The 23,873-nt window shown below is 36.7% G+C and overlaps 2 protein-coding genes across 3 annotated transcripts in view; one reads left to right on the top strand and one right to left on the bottom strand.

Moving 5' to 3' along the window:
- ALKAL2 (ALK and LTK ligand 2) overlaps positions 1-1,756 on the top strand; it is a 13,413-nt gene extending 11,657 nt beyond the window's left edge. The window contains exon 5 of the mRNA XM_074819967.1: positions 1,625-1,756. The gene's annotated coding sequence lies outside the window, so the exon portion shown is untranslated. The remainder of the gene's footprint in view (positions 1-1,624) is intronic.
- ACP1 (acid phosphatase 1) lies at positions 1,715-23,873 on the bottom strand. 2 transcript variants are annotated; one of them, XM_074819966.1, is made up of 6 exons: positions 23,775-23,873; positions 14,395-14,468; positions 14,005-14,118; positions 9,474-9,535; positions 7,074-7,179; positions 1,715-6,175 (listed from the first exon to the last, which is right to left on the bottom strand). In XM_074819966.1, exons 1-6 carry the CDS (start codon positions 23,815-23,817, stop codon positions 6,098-6,100), a joined length of 477 nt encoding a protein of 158 aa, XP_074676067.1. In that variant the 5' UTR covers positions 23,818-23,873; the 3' UTR covers positions 1,715-6,097. The 2 variants fall into 2 exon arrangements, with proteins under 2 accessions (XP_074676067.1, XP_074676066.1); XM_074819965.1 differs by lacking the exon at positions 14,005-14,118 and adding an exon at positions 14,174-14,287 and having other exon boundaries at positions 23,775-23,870.

Here is a 23,873-nt window from a genome sequence, read left to right as displayed (position 1 = left end):
TTTGTTTTTAAACATGACTTTTAAACAACACTGTTTAAATAGGGTACAGTAGGGGCATACATACAGAAAATAAGCTAGATGAAAATCCAAGACAAGGAAAATTTATGTAAGTTTCCCCTCTAAGGAAGGATATTTTTTTAAAAAATGTATTTGTCCTATCTGCAAAGCCAGAAAAACATAAATTACATAAAGCTTTTCTGTAACATTAGTACATTTCCTAATAGCTTAAAAAAATTGCAAAACTAAATATGTTTAAATGCTACTAACAAGTATTTCTGTATGCACCAATAGCTTGATTTCCAGTGGATTATGTCAACTCCGACTGACTTTGCATTCAGATGATTCTATTACAAATTATACTTAAGCAGTAGAAAAATGTAGAGAAGCTCGAAATATCAAAGAATTCACACTGACCATGGGAAAGACAGTGACATATGTTCAGACAGGCAACATGAAAGTTTTACCTGTGAAAAATTACATCAGCAGAACTCTAGTATCAGAGAACCACTGGTTTTTCTCTCCCACATGGTCTTCTGGTGGTTGAGACACACAAGCTTCAGCTGAATCTATTCACATGTAAGAGCACTGTCTTTTACCCCTGCAGTTCCTGTTGACTAATAAGGCATAGTGCATTTTTCACTTCAAATAAGGGCATTAACAGGTTATTTTAGAAACACATGGATCTAGGTAGACTTACAGCATTCAATGGTCACCTGTCTAGAAAATGTTGTAGAAAAACTCAGAAGTTACTGGAGAGAGAATGGATCCCTAGATATGTATACACAAAGATGGTTAAATTACATTTTCTCAGAAGGATTAAAGGTGTGGGAGAAAAGGGCTGTGGAAACCTTCACTGCTCAACGTTTGAATTAACATTTCCAGAGCACAACATACATACATAAGCAGTGTGGAAACCCACAACTTCATATCAGTGATTTTACTTTCATTCCAGGAAACTATCCTGGGAAGAGTTAATAGAACAGGCAGCAAATTGAACTACTGCAGCTCCTACCTGGTTTGTGTTGCCTCAGTGTTTGCACATCCCAGGGGCTATATTTATATGACTGAATCTCAGAAAGTTACTTCTGTTTGTTTCTTGTTTATATGAGTGCAAATTTCTTCAGTAATAGGCCCAATGAAACATAAATCCTTCCTAGATCCTTCAAACCTAACCTTGACAGATTTGTATTATCGGACATCGTATCAACAGCTTCCTGACTCCAAGACATTAAGACAGAAACTTGCAATCTGTTAATACTATCCTTGAGGTTTATTAACTTTTTGACTTCACAGATGCTCTCAGAAACAGGGTAAACATAACTATGAGCACATTTTGAATAGGTGGAACTGTATTTTCCGAATCTGTCTACCTAAAATGAACCAGCACAAAAAGGCACCCTATTCCAAAATTTCAGTCTTGATTAACAAACAAAACTGTAATTTAGCAGTCAGCCTGATATGAACTAAACTGAGCTAAATCAGAAATGCACCATTGGAGCTTTCCAAAGTTATTACTGAATTCTCCAGTTTTATTTACTGTTTTTAATTTGATAAATACATTCTTAAACACATGTGAGTATAAAAATAATGAAAGGCAATTTTCTTCTTTCTTTTAATCCACCAGATGTTATTACCATGAAAAGAAACACCAAGAACCAAGAGAAGTGCCTTGGAAACCAACAGGGAAATAGAACTTATTACCTTTATAACATACTCCATTGTGAACAAGAGATTTATTTTTGCAGATTGACAGACTACTTCCCATAGTTCTTTTAACATGCGTTTTGTATGTCGTCAACAGTTTGCAGATTGACATTCTTTACAGTAGTATAACTGCCAGTAGTACTTAATGCTCCATACTTAAAAACACACTTTACAACTGATGTGTAATGCTGCCAAAAATTATGTAAACACAAATATTTCACCAAGAAAATTGATGTTCTATTGCTTAATTCTACAATTTTAAGGAACGTTTGTTTGTATATCTAGAACTACTAAAGATCTGCTCCACAGTAGTTGTGGTCACTTGATATCCTTCATGCTCATGCAATTTTTTTAAAGTTTGGTTAAAACAGACTTGCACCGGGGTCACATTGTACCCTAGGAGTAAAAATTGCATGACAAACAGGAACGTAATTCCAAGTAGACATATTTTTTTGGACAGTGGAGCATGAATTTTGTACACAAACACAAGCTGCCATTAATTTACTTTATATAATGTATAAAACATTCCAGCGAACGTGCAATATGTAAATACTGTAAATAACAAGCGTAAGTAATAAAGTGTTTGGTATTAAGTTGTTTTCAGTTTCCCTTCTGTTCACTGAATCCAGATAAACAAGCTATCTTACAGGAGCTACTATCATTTAGCCACGCTTAAACCTCTTTCCAGTAACAGTTCACTAGAGTAAGAAAGGTACACCCACCTCAGAGAAGTCCAGTAATTTGGACAATCTCTATGGATTTGTGAGGATGGACAGATCAGTGTGATCCAATCCCACAAAATGCCCAGACCACAAGGCTGCTCCAATTCTCTACAGCATTATAAATTTGGATCTTTTTTTATGACAAACAGTTCTTTTGGGGTTTTTTGTTTGTTTAGGTTTTGTTTGGGTTTTTTTCAGAAAAAATCTGCAGTCTATTCATGATAGTGCAAGGTAATATTATCAGTAAGCATCCAATAAATCATTTTAGTATCGTAAATTTTTTAAGGAGTCAGTGAACGCTTACTCAAGAAGACTTGATACACATTTGCATTTCTTCCTTAAATCAGATATTAAATCTAGTTGTCATAATAAAATGTCTCAAATAGGAAGAAAATTTTTATGTGTGGCCTATAGATAAACCTCAGGTACTTTTATCTTAATACTGACCTTTACCTTCCATTTTATCCTCAATTCAAACCACAAAATGTAAAAACAAAACCAAACACACCCCTCCCGACCCTGAGAAATAGCTAGGAGCTGGGATTCTTGAAATTCACACTTAGGAGCCTTCAGCATCTAGCTCTTTAGAAGAAAAAAAAAAAAAATGGCAGAAGCACAAAATCCCATCCTAGAACATGGCTGTATTTAGTAAGGGAGAAGTACATATTTTGTATTTGCTTTCAGTGATCACTAGATGCTAAAGTTTCATTTCTCAATGGAAGTAATACATGCATATCAAAAAAAAGGAATCTACTGCTATAGGATACACTTAGCTGCTCATCTGCAGTAAGCACATGGCTGGAACTTGGGTGCTTCTCCCTGGTTCCACTGACTGAAATCAGATCACAGCATATTACTTGACATAGGAGCTTAAATTAGTATAAATCTTTCTGTAGTAGGACACCTGAAATCTGGTTAAATAAAAACTTTCTAGAAAACTTCCTTGTAAAAGGAAAATAGTAATTTATTTAATGACTTAATAAATGTATATATATATATATATAAATTAATTACATGGAAGTTTTCTCTAGTTTTAGCAGAAGTCAGCATACTTTGACAGAAGATACAATTATACTATAGCGGATTTTTTTTATTTAGTCTTAGGTATAAGCTTACTACCTAAACTAAAACAAGCTGTGGTGGGGGAGAGGGTGAAGGAGGAGTCATGTGTTTTTTTCATTCAACAGTACATTTTTCATGAGTGGTACTTTAAACCTGTAAGAGCTTAGTCGTACGTATGACACACAATTTGTGTATTGATCCTATATTCACTGTTTCCCTTGGAACCCAACTAACAGTACCGTGCAACTGTCCTTCCTGAAGGCAATTCCTTTCTGTATTCTTGCATTCTACAAATTTTTTTAAAATACAATGGTGCTCTCCTTCCCATCCTCCAAAAGAAACCGACTAAGGATAGAACCAATCAATCAGCTTTTTCCTCCTAGGAGAGCTAACAAATTATTCAGACAATAGATTACTTGCTAAAAATATACCTCAAGGCTGAAACTTTTAAAATCTGAACTGAATTTAACACAAATAGTTTTGACTTAGTATCACTATACAGGAAGACTCCTAAGCCTAGTGAAGGTAAACAACCATACCCTTTTATCTCCCTTCTGTTACCCCAGCAGCTCAAAGATAAAGATTTAAGACTTTTAAATCTTAACTTTAATATGTAGGAAACTATAGGTTCAATTCCTATTCAGCCATGAATGGGAAAGCACAAACCAATATGTTGTCAGTCTTCTGAGTTACTTTTACTTTCACTGTAATATTTTAAATGGTCATCCTGGCATAGAATAACATTAGATTATGCCTAAATACTTCCACTTCTGAGGTTAGTGCATAAAAGCACATTTAAGATGGTTTGTCCCTAACTGCCCATCATTTTCCCTTATTTATTTTGTCAAAGCATCCATAAAAGAAATGGAAAATAATTTTTTCCAAAGTCAGTGCTTGATCTGACCTGAAATATTGTATACACTACTCTTTGTCCCTGAAGTGAAACAGCTATTAACTTGCAAATTCCTAGCTTGTTCTTTAAGTCAAAACTATCGGTACTGCAATAATGCACAAAGATCGTGACTTCTGCATTTAAGTGTTCCATCTACCACTTGCCTTTTTGTAAGCAGGTTCTTAAGCTTTCTATCTGATTGAAATTCTAGCACAAAACGGAAACCTCCCTAACACAAACACAGCTGTTCTACAGCTAGAGTCCCAGGAAACTTAATCCCCATCGTGCAGGCTGCAGCACACGCAGAGTGACACCAGGATTCCTCCCTCCCCAGGAATACCGGGGTCCTCGTGTCAAAATGCATTCCTCTCCCAGAAGGCAGAGTGGGTGACATACAGAGGCTACTCTACTAGTTTGGAAGGCAGAGGCAAAAACAAGGCTAAATAATAAGAAAGCAAATTTTATCGATCCAGTTTTACACATAATGTAGTAATGCTTGTTCATACCAATGTTGGTATTATTCAAAATAGGAAAATTATCATGGTATCAAGTTACATTACTTATCTCAGTACTTTTACATTAATTCATTACATCTAAGGCAGAAATGAAGGGCCATGTCCAGACAGACAGGCATGGATTTTTGCAAAACATACAATTTTTTGTCCTAGAGCAGAACTTTCTATTTACTGTCTGCCTGTTAACTTTGTATTACAGATGGACTGTCTTCAGGTTGAACTATATTTTCAGAGAACACTTTTGACAGGCTATCCATTCTCCTAAGTAAATCTGAAAATATTGTCTGGCAGCACATAGGAACATGGATTATAGCAAATTTCTCACTGATTATATTGCATGGATTTGAGTATTTTACTACTATGAGATACAAAATGCAAATTCCACATTTAGGCTTTTAAGCTGACCTGTTTTGTCCTCAAACAAACTAAATGCCATGTTACATGTGCTTTTATCAGTGTGCTAGAAATTGACCACAGGACCAAAGGAAGACTAGGCAGAGAAGTCCTATTAACATCAATCACTATTTCTGAACTGAGTTAATCTTAATTAGTATAAAAAAGTACTAGAACAAAAATTACTTCTTCTTTGACTGAGCATTTAAACTGATACAGAAACCCATTTTCACAGGATCCTGATGACACACACAGGTTTTGCTTGCCTAAGCTTTGAAATAGTGCTAAGAGCAATGTCTGTCTGGGGGTAGGCAGTTAGTTCTTTTAGTCTAGCAGGCTCAATATGAAACAGCTCCAGGCCAAAGGCTGTCTAATGATACTAGGATGACTCTGCTAAGTTATCATATATGAACTATTATCTCACAGACTCCCATTGAGAGTTGATTGAAATTAACTCACTAAGGGCACAATGAGAAAACCTCAGTTTAGTTAATATAGCACATAAAGAAGCAAGATGTTAATTTTGCAATGCTTGTGAGAAAGCACTGCAAGAGTTTACAGATAAATTTATTCTGAATGATATACTTTATTATTACATTGATATGTGACAAAATGGTTGATCATCTAATCCAATTAAACCTTTGCTATATTTTTAATTAGATGACAAAAAAGCTAAAATGCAAAATTAAACTGAAACGGTTCTGAACTTACTGAGGCATAATTTTACAATTTAAATACATCAATCAAGTAAACCTTACGTATTTCAGGAACAGCTAATTATTTTCATTTAAAAATAAGATGATGAAGCATTAACGAGACTTCTCCAAAAAAGCTTTACAGCATCTAACACACTGCTCATAAACAGTTTCAAAGTCCTTTTCATTCCCCTAGAAAAGAACAAGAGAAAAAGAATGTAAGACTAGCAATACTAGCTCAAACAAAGAATTTTTCCAAACTAGTTTCCTGCTGTCAGTAATGGCAAATAACCGATATTAGGGAAGAATAAGAACAGTATAAATACTTGGTGATAGTTTTTGCATATTTCTCCCTAATTTGAACTACCTGCAGCTCAAGAATTTCCACAGCCAAACACTGTGACTTTGTACTCAACAGTCCCGGATGAACTTTCCTTCACATAATTTCTTCCATTCACTTTTTGAACCCTTATAAGCCTTTTCATTTTTTCTTTATATTCGCAGTAACCCGTTGAGTTTCAGTTTAAAGAAGCACTATGTGGAAAAAAAAAACCCACAAAACCAAAACCCTCTTTTTGTTTTGAACCCACTTCCCACTAATGTGATTTGATATTCTGTGCTTCTTGGGTAATTATTCAGCTTTTCCCATGATATCAAAATTTTATGGAACCCTACTGCATCTTCATCCACTGCTCTTTCCTAAACTGATGAATCTTAACCTAACTGGTTGCTCTTGGCTGATACTATTCAACTTCTTTGTTCATCTGGGTCCACATTTTTGTCTCTATCTTTCTTGATTGTATCCTCTTTGCAAGGAGGCTGACCAACCATGGCTTCACCCAATATTGAAAATACACATGCATTCCATTATTTAAATTTAAATGATTGTTATAAGCATAAAAACATGTTTTCCTTTCCTATCCCAATAATTTATATTGTTTTGTTAAGTCATTTAAAAAAAATATGTTTACACTTGGCTTTGTATAACATCAGATTATATGTCACATGTCAACTGTGGGACCTGGAAAGATTATATACATATACATACACAATTTTTAATCAAGCTACCCAAAGAATTTCTTACACATACATAGTATGGATCTTCAATGATAAGTTGTTTCTGTGGATCGTAACTTCCAAGTAGTTCAATTTTGGCCTTGCAGTCTTTAACTTGGTTACTCTTCCTCTTCAGATCTCTGTAACAGAAAAAATAAAATGTTCTCATTAATTTTTCCTCAGAACTTTTTTGATATCAGCATGAGATGCTCATGACTGTTTCTAGAGAACACAGGAAAGTAATATGCATCTGGACTCAGTTAATTCTGTGGACTCTATACTACTGCTTGGGTTTTTTTGTTTCTTGTTGTGTGGGGGTTTTTTAACTAAGTATGGAGGGCATATACATGAACTTAATTCAGAGCATAAACAAGCAGTCAGGCACTCAATCTAAGGCTTAATAGAACTTTGTAACAGTAAGTTCATCAACTCCTTCCTCAAATCAATCATTAGTACCTTCAATATCTACCTTTAGCTTGTATTGAACAAAAATAACAGAAATTATCTATATTTTTCCAGAAGTTTGAGTGAGCTTCTCCCATCTGTTCAAAATCAGTGTTTTAAATTGGTATGCTGCATGTTCTCTCAATACTACTTCTAACTTATGTGAACTCCTACCACATTCAGTTAACAGAAAATGGTAGATTGGTGAGCAACACCTGCCTTCCCTTTGACATACTATGACATTTCATCAGTTGTCACATCCTCTTTCTTCTATATTGCCTCCCATTAATAAAACATACTAGTTTTGAGATAGTATTGTCCCCATCCATTATACCAAATGCAGTTAAAATGTACCTCTCATCATCTTCACATTAAAAGCAGCTTGTTACTATTTTTCACAATGCTGAACACCCAGAACATATTAAATTCTTTTAATATTACACACCTCTATACCAGTTCATCATTTTACTTACCCAACATTAAAAGGCAAAAACCCCTGTAAATCCTTACATAAGCATAATCAGTTTTAAGAAATTAAATTCTAATTATTAATTAATACTGATTAAGAAATTAATTTCAGAGAGTTTAAAAATAGCAGTGAGACCACAATGCCGTTTTTCCTTGAAGAAAAATCAGGATTCCTCTATCATCTGAGAAGTTATTGCTTGAATTTACAGATTTTCAATAAATTCTCTAGCCTTTTATTATTAAAAAAATGTCTAAACATTTCCTTCAAGGCTTTTGGCATACCACTTAATGAACAGGAGAGGGCCAGGTGGCTCTGCTACTACGGAAAAGGGATGTCCCAAATCTTCCTTTTCTGATATGACAGGCACTCCATCAACACCTGGAATCAGCTTGCCCTCCTAGTGCTATGAATAGGCATTCCCAGGCAAAATGGTTGAACTGGGTGCAAGTTTAAGGTGAAACTTAAATGTAGCAGTAGCAATATCCCTATTATAGTTGTGATGTTTCTTTTGCTCTACAGCTCATATCATATAAATTGTTAATACAGAAGGAAGTTTCCATTTAAGAACTCAGGTGAAAATAGAAGCCTAGTCACGTCTTTGCCTGACACATTGCAATAGAGCTAAGTGTTATATATCCTTCATTCACGCAGGCTGTTTAAGAGAGGTCATTCAACACATTCTAGAAAATTCAACAAAATTATACCTATTTCAGCTATGTGGTGCTGATTCTAAAAGTCTTTACATGCTACTAATAGGGTTTGGGGGGGGGATTTGTTTTGTTGTCAGTTGTGGTGTTTTGGAGGTTTGTTTTTTGTTTTTGTTTTTTTTTTTTAAACTAACTTTACAAGTGATAGTCCTTACAAGCACTTTAACACTTGTAGTTTACTAAAGCTCAGCCCTTTAACCCCAATCATCAATATGTATGTAAATAAGTAAAATTGTTGCTAATGATATCCAAATTTTCACACTAGGCAGCTACTTCACCAAATCTTTCTAAAGCATAAATTATCTCAAAATACACACTTAATTAGAACGTAGCTAAACAACAATAAACAAGATTTCCCCCAGCTAACAACCTTACTTATTTCAGAGCTCACTCTATTACTATTAAAAAAAAAGAAAAAACCCACACCACATTTAATCCCTTCCAAGTTTCCACACAGCATCTTTCAGATCCCATGCAATTAGAAAAACTTCGATGAAGACAGTGCGCCCTCATTCTTAACTATACAGGTATCAGCTGCACATCTATAGAACAAAGTATACAAAATTTACATGTCCTTAATCCTTGAGCAGCATGTAACACACTAATAAATCACTGACTTCTATCTCATTGAACTTATTAGAAGTGAAGAATCCATCTACTGGGATACCATTCACAAAGATACAAAAAAAAACCCAAAACCAAAAAAACACCAAGACAAGATAAGCAGTAAAACATGATATCTGTCCTCAACATGACCTATGAGACATCACTGCAAGTAATCCATGTGAATTTGTTCTATTTCTTCATACATTACCTTAGATTGCTCTCATCCATACAAAGTATATAATCAAAGGTCTGGAAATCATCTTTAGTAACCTAGAATTAAAAATATGTGCTTTAGTCTACAAACTGTGTTTGATTTATAAAAAGGAGGAAGAAAGTATTTCCAAATTTCCTTGTTCTGATTTATTAAAAGAGACACAGGGGGAAATAATAAAACTGTGTACCTTCATCAACTTTTACAAGAAGTTAAGGCATTTTAAATATACTCTGCCATGATTTATCCATTTCTGCAAGTTTTCCACAAAAAAAGCAAGTTAGCTATTTTACCAATACTTTTTTTTTTCTTAAATATCTCATGCATCAACTTAGAACAAGTGATATTTCTAACGCTTTCCAATTACTAAAACTAAAGCAGGTTTCCAGGTGTGGAAACCATGCAATAAAAATGTAGACAAGTTAATTTATTGATAGGAAAACAAAAAGGTAGGTAACCTGGAATCAGTTGCGATACTTCCAATCTAGAAATTTGTCACTACCGGAGAAAAATACCGGGTGAAATTCAAAGCTGAAGTACGATGACATGAGTTATAATCTCCTAAAAACAAACGTATTCACAGTATTTTAGGCCATATAAATTCATAAAATTTGTGGTCTGATGTGAAAAAATCTGGGATTATTATATATCTTCCTACCATCATACCATCTGTTCTTTTTCTTTTCCGTAGCTTACTGGCTCCTAAACATGAATATTAACTAAATTCAGAGATCCGAGTTCAGAGTCAGGTAGGCAAGCATTGCAGATAAAACCACTAACTTAAGTACTAATGTTATCTCTATTGGAATAAGGATAGCTGCAGATTTTCACCAGTGTAATTATATTTTATTTTACATTTAAACCTTAGTTTAGGGTAAAATCTTCTCAGACCATGCTCACAATGCACAGTATGCTAGTATCAGATACCTGAACCAAGTGTCCGTAATGAGGATGAATATATGGAATAAAATCTACAATGAGTTCACATTAAGACTGCATTACATGCATAGTGCTATGTTTAGTATCATAACCAAGAAACTTGGGAAGTTTGTTCAGTAGAGGTTTTTCTGGCAGATGTCTCTGGGAAGGATGGGCTAGAGAAGTGAGTAAGCAAGTAAACAGACAAAAAGGCAAAACAAACTATCCTCTAAGTCAGAGTTTTAACTTGTAAAAATTTACATATTTAAAAAAAAGTTTTAGATGAAAAAAAAAGAAATTTTTTTGCAAATTGCAAATAGATACTGATTAAGCTCCCATAACAAGGAGTAGGAAAAGACCTACAGAAATGATCACCAGACTAAATCCATAAATGAAACATTCCACACAAGGAGAATTAAGGGGGGGGGGGGGGAGGGAGCATTTGAAAACAAAGGGTTAATGGTGAAAACTAATGCAGACTTGTTTATTTTCACTGTAAAAATATTTGCTGTATTCATGCAGTGCCTCTGACCTACAAAAATATTTTTGCAGTGGAAATAGCTCTGTTTTCCTGGCAACTTTAAGCAGTACCTCTACAAGCTGCTTCTGATTGCTCTACACAGCTAAACACTGGCCCCTATGAAAATACGTGGGCATAGATTTCTTTGTAGTACAGACATATGTAAGAATAAAGTAAAACAGTGAAAAGAAAAAAAAACACTTGCCACACTTCCCACACTCTCTGTATACTTAACAACTTGACAGTTATTACCCTATGAACCAGCACTAACACAGTTGGAAATGCAGCCCTAAAAACAAGATTACTGGTTGGCTCATGCTCTTAAGCCCTACAGTAATACCAGATACAAAATGCTTAATTGAGCAAACTCCAGTGAACTGAAGATACTCATCAAAACAATGAAAACTAGTATTTTGGGGGAAGAAATTCAGGACATAAAAATTTATGTACATTTTCAGAAGAGTAGTAGAGAGCTCAAGTAGTCAACTTTGGATGGAACTACATGGAGAACGATAACTTTACATTTTAAAAAAGCATATAACCATTATTAAAGACCATCAATGTAGAAACACATCATCATTTCAATTTATTTGTTAAACATTTCCCTTTGTTTACAGAAGGGAAATCTCCTTTTCTCTGTTTAAAAAGAAAAGAGGCAGCAGTCCTCAAATTTATCCAGTTGTGAAACAGTGCTTAATACAACCTTCCTCTAATCTCAATTTCATATTTAAGGCAAATGCACAGTGTGAGTCATGCAGGAATCAATTTTAACCTCAGCATGAATAAAAGTGAAACTGATTAATACCTGTTTTGTGCATGAATACTAAGAGCTCAGAGAATTTCAATGGGTGCATAAAAATACAGCAACCTACCATCAATTAAAATGTTAACAAACTCTTTATTTTATATATAAACATATGCATTTATTTTTACTTCACTTTTCACTTAAAATTCACTTAAACAATCACTGTACACGATGGCAGGATGTAACCAATTTAACATTCTCCCTTACATAAATCATTCTTGCAGCATTTATGTCAGTTTGGAATAAAAAAAGATACAATCCATGATTATCATAATTATGCACAAAATTAAATGAAAAAATGCCTTTCACTGGGTGGGTAAGAGTCTTCTACAGGAGTGAAGAGGATAATTGCATGAGGTAGTCATCTTATGGCAGTATTTTGAAGGCAACAGAAGATAAATCCCTCCTCTCTGTTTCTACAGCTTTTGTATTAAATCTTTCTTAATCTATTCTGAAACAAATCACACACAAAATTCTATCCTTGAGTTTGTCTCTAATAGTGAAACAAATACACTTCCACTTGTACGAACCTGACCACTCTGAAAAGTCCTACTCTACACTGTTCAAGTCCCTCTATTTCCAGAAGTACTACGAGACCATATCAGGTCCACAGTTTAGAGAATCAGCAGAGACCATTTAACAGAAGTTCGGGGAAAAAAAAAAAAAATGGAGTTACATAGTTAACATCAGTGCAAAGTGAACAGTTACCTGTAGTTCAGGGATTTGAAAATTTTCTTTACAAAAAAACCTGCTTGTACTGGGATGTTTTAGACAAATTTTCATCCTGTTAGTTTTTCATTTTATTGTCTCATTCTTGTTAATTTTCTCTCTCTGTATATATGTAACATTGCAGGCTCTTCTGCCTTAAAAATCTCTTCATTTTCCAGAATGTATAAGCAAATGTCTTTATTAAAGCATTTTCATTCCATCTCTGCCAAAGGAGGATATATATATTTGTTTCAAAGCAAAGGATCAACTGGTTTTGGATGCTTTGCTTTAGTTTAACTGCTCATAAACCACTTCAGTAATACCCAAGAACAGTCTCAAGTTTCCAAGGCTTATCTTCAAAGTATACAAACATGTTATACTACTGTGACTGAAACACTGACTAATTAGTTTCAGTACCATTTAGCTTGTATAATGATAAATAATGCTGTTTGTAAGCACTGATAAACAGTAAATCCAGAACTTGTAACACAAAAAGATCACAACAGACTTTTTCTAGTAATTATTCTAATAGTAAAACATTAAAAATCTGAAACAATGTTCTGCTCAATCCTGTTTGTTTTATTATATAATGGAGATTAACATCAGGAGAGGTCTGGAGAGGGCAATTGACTAATTGTGGGAATTTATTTTAAAAAGTTAAAAAACTAAACATGTACTCTTTGGAAGCAAAGAAAGTAAATATGACCTCAGTAAGGTCTAGTAAAATTCTGAAGGGAACAAAAACGGAAGATGATAATAAGTTTACTTGATCTTTTTGTCAGTACAAGAACTAGTGTCATAAACTCAAACTAAGTAAAGGTCAAGCCCTAAAGGAATATCTTATATCCAGAGAATAGTTAACTGAAGTAAGTTATATGCATTTATTTGAGCGTCTGAGTGATTTAAATAGATGCAGACATATTTATCTCCGATCGCTCTAGAATGCAGCATGGAAATACACGTTCTTTTGTTAATGAAAACTGAGACGCGTTTTGGTACAACTTCGAGCACTTCACTAAGTGACAAACCTGCCTTTGACTTAAAAATGCTTCAATAACTCCTCTGAAGTTACCACCAGCCGTGCTACTAATCTTGGGTTTGAGTGCCTTCGTTCTAATTTAGCATTCTAAACTTTTATTTAAAAGATCTTCATGCAAGAACAGAAGCTTTTTGTGATGGGTGAACAGGTATTCTACTTCTTTTTGGACCTGCTAAATAAAAACGCAATTCCTTGCTGAAAGAAGCATCACAGACTACTACAGTAAGCCCATTTGTTAAAACTATTTAAAAAAATGTTTCAGAAAAATGCCCAAAATAATAAACATTTGAAGGCAGGATTTTTCTGTAATGCAGAAACTGCCTCAATGCCTCCTAGTTGTACTTTCAGTGAAGCTTAATAACAAGAAACTCACTAATCTCGACTGGAAGAGTTAGGCCACTTTGGAGTCCTTTGAAAAACTGCATGTAGTATTTATTACTTGATGCTTAATCATGCATTGGTCAAATGACTTTTGTGATTGTAACGGTTAGGGCTAAACAAAGTATGGATATAAATAAGAAAATATACTCTCTTCTACCTGCCGTGCTTTATGTGCTGTCTCAATGCCATGATTTCTTAGACAGCTTAAAGCCCTTGCATCTGGGGAGCGCCCCACGTTCCAGTCTGAAACAGCAGCACTGTCTGTCATCCACTGTAACAACAAAACAAATACATACACATATTTAAAGAAAATTAAAATACAGTACCTGCCTGGCAATATGATTCATGGTAATGCCATGCTTCTTCATGCAAGCCTGTCCTCGATAGTCAGGAGAGCTTCCTATTTCATAGGTAGATGTCGCTGCACTGTCTATCCTCCACTACAGAAAAACAAATTCATATTTTTATGTTTCCTTTCTCACTGCTCATATTTCTACTAACTGACTAAGAGACAGTTATTTCTTACACAGGAACAGAAATAGCTTACCTTATTTTCAACTTTTTCATCAGTTACAAGTTTTCTAAAAACTGCTTCAGCTATTGGAGAGCGACAAATGTTTCCTATAGAAACAAGAGATTAAAGTGAAATTTCACATGACTAAAAACAATCAATAGTTGTGTGGATCTGCCAGATTAAAGATTTCCATTTACTTAGGTAGAATGGAGATTGCTCATGTCATTATAACCCAAGAGATTCTGCAAGGGTGGAAACCCAAAGTCCTGCATCTGGGTTAGGGCAGTCTCCAGTATCAATACAGACTGCAGGATGAGAAGGACCTGGGGACACCGGTGGGTGAAAAACTGGATATGAGCCATCAATGTGTATTTGCAGCCAAAAGAGCCAATCGTATCCTGGGCTGCATCAAAAGAAGTGTGGCCAGCAGGTTGAGGGAGGGGATTCTCCCCCTCTACTCTGCTCTGGTGAGACCCCACATGGAGTACTGCATCCAGCTCTGGAGTCCTCAGCACAGGAAAGACATGGACCTGGGGAAGCAGGTCCAGAGGAGGGCCACAAAAATGGTCACAGAGCTGAAACACCTCTGAATGAGAACTGGTGTTGTACATCCTGGAGAAGAACTGAGAAGATCTTACTGCGGCCTTTCTATATATAAAGGAGGCTGTAGTGACAGGACAAGGGGCAATGGTTTAAACTGAAAGAGGGTAGATTTATATTGGACATAAAGAAGAAATTTTTTAACAGTGTAGGTGGTGAGGCACTGGAACAGGTTGCCCAGAGAAGTTGTGGATGCCCCCTCCCTGGAAGTGTTCAAGGCCAGGCTGGACAGGGCTTTGAGCAGCCTGGTCTAGTGGAAGGTGTCCCTGCCCATGGCAGGGGGTTGGAACTAGATGATCTTTGAAGGTCCCTTCCCAGCCAAATCATTCTATGATTCTATACTATCCATCAGTCTCTTGAAATGCATGTTATTGTATGAAAAGATACAACTTATTAAAATAAATAGGAGGAATATTGTGTAAGTACACTGCTCTTTTCTTCTCCTCTACAAAGAATCTGTGATCATAGAGAACCTGGCAAAATTAAGAAATTCAAGTGGCAGCAAATCATCTTTATCTTCAAATCTTCCTACACACTTGCAAATTTCAAGTAATGCTTTACTAGAGAATCATAAATATTTGCCTGAAGTATTTACAGTACTACCTACCTGTTAATAAAAACTTTTGGACAATTCCAAAACACAGCCACCATCACTGTGGAACCAACACAGTGAAACTGCTAACAACCTGTAGTACAAATGGTCCTGAGCACTGAAGGGAAGTCACTGCAGGTCAAACTGAACCCTCACCAAGAGCAGCTTCCAGATACCAATTCCAAAACCCCCCAAAAGAAATCAATTACACAAGCACTAAAAACACCTCAGGAAAATAAATCTTCCCATTTTTTTTTTGTCAAAAATATGAAGGATTAGGAACAAAACATAACTGATGGCAAAGCTGAAGCGCTATCAATCAGCCAACAAACAGCTAAGATACTTATTTATATAAATACGTAATCTGTCCTCTCTTCCAATGGCCTCCAATTGCACTAGCTGCTTGAGCTGACCTTATTGTCAATAAGAACATATTTCAACAATGAAATAGTGTCCTGTTAAAAACTAGAAATAATGGTTTTACAGCATTTTTGCTCCACTGCTGAAACTGTAACTAAGTTAACCATCTAAGGCAGACCTCTCAAACATGCATGCAAAAATATATATTCTTTGAAAAAGAACGAAATGACTCAACAACAATAAAAGGTCTATTCAGCTACGATGAATATTCATAATATTTGATATGTCACCCAGATGCACAATAAATCATACAAACAAATCTTCACTTTCCATCGAAGAGAATGAATGACTTTGCTCATCCCTGACTTTTGAGTAAGTAAGTATAAAATACAAATGGCAACACTAATTTCTATAGCTTTAAATAAATCACTCTTCTAGTACCAATTAAATTATTCCCAAATCTCAGACAGTAAAAAAAATGAAATGCCCATGAACAAAGTTAAATTTCCAGCAGCAAAAAGAAATTTTCAGGTCAGGCACTTAGCCTAATTTTCATGCCTATAGAAAATATCAAGGTAGATACTTCACTGCTAAAGAAACTGCTATGATCTGGCATTTAATAACTTGCTGTCAATCATGCCAACTATTAAAAAAAAAAAAGTGGGAAGTGAACCCCTGACATAATACAAATTTGCTGTCAAAAGTTTTAGAGAACATCAAATCACTAAATGGGCAAAAGGAACTGGCTAACCATCGAGAAACTGATCTTGCTGAAACATTAAGTGAGTTTTGATGGCAGTCACTCTTCCAGGAGAAAGCATACTATTTCCTTTGAACTAGTTTATTCCAAGCAGAGAAACTACATCAGCCTTGAAAGAAAACTAAAGCAGGAAAAAGTTGGTTTTATTTATAAAGTAAGTGAGAAAACAGATTAGTACTTACTAATTATAAAAATGTTAAAGAATTTAGTAATAAAAAGTCAATCTCAGTTCTTTAATTCAGTAAGCAAGTTAAGTATTATCAACTTAATTTTAATAGGAAACAGAGGGAACATGGTAACATACAGCATGAGAGAGAAAATAACCTTCATAATCAGTGAGCCTAATCCTTTGATATTGCAGACAGATACAGCATCACTTCTCTTACAAACGCATCAAGATCTCATTTAAGGATCATCTGAAACGGCTATTCCAGATACTCATTTCCTGTGGTAGCCTGAAACCTCCCAATTCCCACTTAATAGTTATTCTTGGAAGTCTATGCTCATCTGATCATAGTTAACATCACTATTTTAAAAACCCTTCTTTCCTTCAACAGCCACAGAACCCTTGTCAAGCATAGCTGTGCTAACCCAAACAAACCAAGCTCTCAGTCTCCTCATGAAATTAACTGACCATGATCTAATCACTCCAGTTAAGCCAACTTTGCACTTGTTCTAATTTGAATTTATTTTTCTTGAATACGTACAAATAAAACCACAGACTACGCTGCAGGAAAAGTTTTTACCAATTTGTTTTATAAAAGAAAAAAAACACCTCTGAAATATTTACTTAGCTCTTTTGAAAACAACCTGAGGTAACTTCTACAATCACATTTGACTCCATGAGTATCAGATTTGCGCTCATAATCCCCTACTTCTAATTTGTCCATTCCCTTTCCTTCTCTCTTGCTTCTAACAGGTGACCTTTAAGTCTTCTTTCTAAACTACTAAATTCTGTTTCCATTACACCAGCTGTTGAGACCATCCACTTGTTCTTATACAGTATTTCTCCCACACATGATCCCACACAACTATGCATGAACTGTAAATTTCATTACTACATTCAAAATTTCAGTAATAAACAATTATTAATACTATTGGTGCTATTAATTCATTAGCTAGACCCTAGAATTTCAAAATGGTACTTTTGAAATAAATCCTTCATGGCTTTTTCTATCTGATTAACCTTCTGCTTTACCTGGACTGAATGACTTGATCCAAATTTTCACTCTTCTATAACCTGCTCACTCCTTAAAATAATTGTTATATCATCTTTGATGATATCTTATCAAATATCATCATGAACGGCACCATGATCACTGACCGATTAAACACTTTAACTACCACTGCTAGCAATAACTAGAAACTGCAGTTCTATTATTTTCTGAAACAAACACATAACGTAGTTTGTGATTTAAAAATTAATGTCTTCCATGATGACACATTCCAGATATTACCGGAGGTATTAACAGTACTACGGAACTGCAGTCACCATCCCCATCTATTGTTAGAGACTATGGACAGAATCCCAGAACTGATTTAATACAAGCTCTTTTCTCCACATACTCTGCAATATTATTTTCATCCTAACCAACATTGTTTATCCATGCTATTCCTTGCGACTTATCATTCATCTCATCATTAATGTAAAGCCCTAGCTTATCTCACTGACATATGGAAACTTCAATCCCTGTTTTCCAGTCATCATCCCTTTCCCACTATAATTTCTATCAATTTCATATCCAGTTTTACATCCCACATCTGTCTTTCCAGGCTTTGTTGAGGTTCCTCACAAAGGCACAGTATTTCCTAAATTATGGATTGACAGCCATAATTGGGAAATTATGGGGGAAATCTCACAAAAAGGTTCATAGGGAGATTACCTTCCTCCTTGGACTTGAACAATATTTTCCTTAAATGCTATCTACACCTTATCTTTGCTACCTATCCCCCTCTGGTGTTCCTTTCTCCTGTGTTGTACTTCTGATTGATCTGATCATGTTCTTTTTATGTGGACTATAACAGTATCAAAATTCTCTAAATTTCCATCTTCTCCCTTCATGTTTTAAATTTCATGCTCTTTAAGTCATAGTCACATTTTCAATCATAGAAAACTAGCACCCAAGGTACCCAGAGTCTGCCCACTGAAATAAACCCTACAAACATCTCCAAATACGATGATTCAAGGATAAGAGACTTAAATTTCAAACACAGAATCAGTACTGGAACCATCACTTTTATGAAATCATGCTTTCTCACTCATTTTCTAGGAACAAGGACTCCACTGACTTATCCAAGACAATGCTTATTTTTTTGAGTTCTTACTCCAGTCTCTGCATTAATCTTTGACCCGTTCCCATACAGAAATTGAAGCATTGTTTCCACTGACAGGAAAGACAACTTGAATCCATTTCATGCTCAGGTCTGTACCTAATCTCTAGGTACTGTTGATCTAACCATCTCTTAATTGTTTTAGTATCTTCATTGTTCCTTATTCAGCTCTCTTAACTCTTTCAGACCTTCCCCAAATGCAAAAAAAATGCTTTTCTTCATTTTTCTGTATGCTGCTTGTAACAGAAGTTTTACCAGCTTTCATCCTCTCACATTTAAAAAACTGCTTTTAATTCTGCTTATCTTTCCCTGCATGGTCAGTTCATGTGAGTGACTGTAGTAATTCTTCCCAGTATCACCTGCATCATCCATAAGGTCCCCCTCGGAGACAAGTGTTTAAAGCTTACTACTCACTCTATTCCATTCTATACTCAAATTCCAATCTGAATTTCATCTTGAGTCCTAGTTCTCTCCAGTTAAGTCTATCCTGACACACTCAGCATTCAGTTAGCTTTGTAAGGAGTCATTCAAGGCTCTGATTTTAGTCCGTATCCCCTGGCCTTTCCATTTGCAGTCAACTTTACTGAATACTTACACTCTTTCTCTGAAACACCCAAGTATAGAGCTACCTAAATGACATCATCTAACTTCCATATATTCCCCCACTACCAACACACAGTGGGATTTCTCTCCAGCTATATGTCTGTGTGTATATATATACACCTAAGCAGAATTCAATTTTCCTCAAGATATCTAAATGGGGATGTCTGCAGGAGCATTAGGCTTCCAAGTCCCTAGCCAATCAAGGCTTACTCTATGTAATCAATGTCAATAACAATATGACTTGTCAGGCTTCATAGTAGTCAAACCATCAACTAATTAGCTGAATGTTCACATTTTTAAAATATTTCCCTGCAGCAAGATTAGAGAATCACAGAATAGTTTGGGTTGGAAAGGACCTTAAAGATCATCTAGTTCCAACCCCCCTGCCATGGGCAGAGATACCTCCCACTAGATCAGGTTGCTCAAAGCCCCGTCCAACCTGGCCTTGAACACTGCCAGGGAGGGGGCAGCCACAACTTCTCTGGGAAACCTGTTCCAGTGTCTCACCACCCTCTCAGGGAAGAATTTCTTCCTTATAGCTAATCTAAATCTACCCTTTCTGTTTAAAACCATTAGCCCTCATCCTACCACTACACTCCCTCATAGAGTCCCTCCCCATCTTTCCTGTTGCCCCCTTTAATACTGGAAGGCCGCTATAAGGTCTCCCCAGACCCTTCTCTTCTCCAGGCTGAACAACCCCAACTCTCTCAGCCTGTCCTCATAGGGGAGGTGCTCCAGCCCCCTGATCATCTTTGTGGCCTCCTCTGGACCCACTCAAGCAGGTCCATGTCCTTCTTATGTTGGGGGCCCCAGAGCTGGACACAGTACTGCAGGTGGGGTCTCACAACAGTAGACTAGAGGGGGAGAATCACATTCCTCAAAATACTGGCCATAGTTGTCTTGATGCAGCCCAGGACATGGTTGGCTTTCTGGGCTGTGAGTGCACATTGCTGGCTCATAGTCAGTTTTCCATCCACCAATATCCCCAGATCCTTCTCCGCAGGGCTGCTCTCAATCCACTCATTGCCCAGCCTGTATTTGTGCCTGGGATTGCCTTGACCCATGTGCAGGACCTTGCACTCGGCCTTGCTGAACTTCATGAGGTTTTCATGGGCCCACCTCTCAAGCCTGTCAAGGTCCCTCTCGATGACATCCCTTCCCTCCAACGACACCAAGCAGCTTGGTGTCATTCATGAACTTGCTGAGGGTGCACTCAATCCCACTGTCCATGTCACCAACAAAGATGTTAAACTGTGCTGGTCCCAACACCGACCCCTGAGGAATACCACTCGTCACTGCTCTCCACTTGGACATTGAGCCCTTGACTACAACTCTTTGAGTGCAACCATCCAGCCAATTCCTTATCCACTGAGTAGTCCATCCACCAAATCCATGTCTCTCTAATTTAGAGACAAGGATGTCATGTGGGACAGTGTCAGATGCTTTGCACAAATCCAGGTGGATGATGTCAGTATTTGGCTATATCTAAATGCATATAGTGGACTGTGACAGTTGAAACAGGAAACTCAAATCTCGCTGTAAATGTAACCTAATTTCCGCATACCCATGTCATTTTAGAAATTATTTTATGCAGTCTAGAACTCTGATGGCAGTACTCACACTCAGTCGTTCCCAACAAGCATCGATGTTCTGAGGACCCAGCCAAAACCACTTTGTTTACTGTTCACCTGTCTGACAACTGTTCCTCCACACATGGAGGAGATCAGTAAGCCAGTGCTTAGCCTAAGTTGCCCATGCAGCTTGCTATGTTATAGTGGACAAGTCATCAGAGAGAAAGAGGCCAGCTTATGTAACACAGCATCATATTAAGTTCATTTCTGGAGCTCAACTATTAATTAGATGAGCTACGTAATGTAAAAAGAGCAAACTCATTTTGGTTCACCTCCAATTTTAATTATTTCTTTGCCTTAAATGAAAAAAAATTCTTTCCAGGTGCCTTTTCATATACTGTAATTACATATGTTGCTGGGTGTTTCATTTATTTCTCAGTGATGAGGAACCCTTATCATTAACGTAGTTACGCACATTAACTAGATTGTATTTTGTTGTGTAATTAATATCTGCTTATCTCATTACAAATAAAGAACACAGTCAATAGATATTTCAGTAATAGGTTTCTTTCAAAATAATGTAGAGAGAAAATGTAATTTTTCATGAAGACTTGAACTTCCAGGGATCAGCTCTCAATCACTGAGAAATTTAATGTGTTTCATTAACCAGCACAGAATACTACAGATAAATGCAGTTCTAGAAATCTGTTTAGGACTCTTGTCAGCAATAATCACAGATATTATTTCTAATAAAATTTAGGAGGAAAAAATCTATTAAGGCATTAAGTATTGCTCTTCAAGACTAACAAAAAAAATTTAAGCAAACAAAGCAGGAAGAAGCAGCAAGTTGCCTTCAAAACTTAAATTAATACAGTATATATTTGACTGGAAAAAAGAAGTGCTTGTCATGTCAATTAAATTTTATGTCACATGTCACATACCATTACGGTTATTTTTTATTACCCAGTAACTCAGAAGAGGAAATTTAAGATATTTACACTTGTTTAGAAAAATCAATCCTATTACATCAGTCCTGACTTGTTCACCCTTTCCTCAAGCTTAATATTAATAATTTCACTCCATACCTAAATTTTTGTAGTATCTTCCACTATTCCACAATCACTATTGTGGGCTTACAGACCCGTATGTATGAATTGTTTCGTGAAGATTACTACTGCCTTTAGAACATAGTGTTTGGAAAGAATGCGTATTAATTAGAAGTTCTTACACAGAAATGCTTGTCTAGACCACTGGCTCCCAAAGATACATCAACTGATAATCCCTTACTAAAGAATGTTTTCCCTAAATTATTGTTAAGGGCTGATTTTACTCTAAGGTAAACATCAGAACATATTTCACAAAACCAAACTCTTGTTTTGCTATTCAATTAATCTGCATTTCTCCTATTACAACAGAAAGGCAGATAGCAAAAAAACCCAACATAACCAATGGTTTTGTAAGAAAACTGGCAAAATGCCAGAGATTCACAGGGATCAACTCTCAGCACATAGGTAAGATTATAAGGGTTAGGAAGCAGATAAGAGCAGAAAAGCCCTCCTAGATCAGAGCAAAGAGCCATCTTCCTCAAAAGGAAGCAGAAGCAGATGTTTAGAGAAAGCGTGTACAAAATGGGGCATGGCTCTGTAATCCATGTAGTGAGGTTTGCAATCTGTTTGTTGTGAAGATGCAGAAGATCATCTTGCTTATCAGTAATCAATTGTCTTAAGCTTCAGGAAAGCATTCAAACCCTTTCAGATCCCATTTACACTTCCATTATCTGTGACTTCTCATGACATGAGATTCACAACTTAAACACATAGAATGTATTTTTTAAAAATCAAAAAAAGTTTCCTAGTTCTTTATTTAGCTTCAAAAAAGTCTTACTCTTTTCACCCCTTTTCGTGACGGCCATAATTTCATAGATCAAAATCGTCTCCAACTCCCCTAAGTTCTTTTTCTTACTTAAAGGCCTAACATGTTTTCCCTCTTCTCCGAGATTGTTCCATTAACTTCAGCCATTCTTGCCACCGTTTTCTCTCCGTTTTTAATGTCTGGTGCTCAGGACCGCAAACCGCGCCCGGGAGATACGGCTGCAGACAGGCAGCACCGGGACACTTGCAGGTGGGTCCCTCATTCCCTCCTCGCTGTTCTAGAAGCTAAGCACTGAGCAACCCCTGCCAGAAAGCTGTTCCTAACCACCACTCAGCGCTGCTCTTGAGCAGCGGTATTTAATTCTGAGCTCACGTTGGTTCATGCGTATTTAGGTGCCGCTCTTCCCCACGGATAACCTTACGTTTATCAATGCCGGATTTCACGTGTTATTTCCCACTGATTACTCCGACCTATCACAAAGACAAACGGGAAGCAGATGGATACAGCTTTCTGCCTCCCTTCTCAGCTACTCCTCCGGCCCTCCCCGAGAAGGCAGACATGCCCAGAGCCACCCTCGGGCTACCCGCGACCTCACCGGGCGGGACCGCTCCCCCAGCAGCGGCCCTCGCCCCACCGCGCTCCCTCACGCCCGCCCGGTGCCCCTGACCGAAGAGCGGCGGGAGGAGGACGGGAGAAGACCTGCCTCTCCCCCCGCCCGGCTCACCCAGGCACACGAAGAGCACCGACTTCACCTCCCCCGCCGCCATCTTCGCTCGAGGCCAGCCAGCCACGCGGGGAGGGGACCTTCCCGGCTGTCGCGCCG

Source organism: Strix aluco, chromosome 3, assembly GCF_031877795.1.
Source record: "Strix aluco isolate bStrAlu1 chromosome 3, bStrAlu1.hap1, whole genome shotgun sequence".
Taxonomy (NCBI): Eukaryota; Metazoa; Chordata; class Aves; order Strigiformes; family Strigidae; genus Strix; species Strix aluco.
This window is presented reverse-complemented; position numbering and strand designations above follow the sequence as displayed.

Bases quoted from the DNA above. Each gene is read 5' to 3' on its own strand.
- ACP1 (XM_074819966.1), bottom strand. From the start codon at position 23,817: ATGGCGGCGGGGGAGGTGAAGTCGGTGCTCTTCGTGTGCCTGG. The intron at 14,469-23,774 runs GTGAGCCGGGCG...TTGTTTCTATAG, and splicing joins GGTGCTCTTCGTGTGCCTGG to GAAACATTTGTCGCTCTCCA. The intron at 6,176-7,073 runs GTATGTGTAAGA...GTTCTTTTCTAG, and splicing joins TCATTGAAGATCCATACTAT to GGGAATGAAAAGGACTTTGA.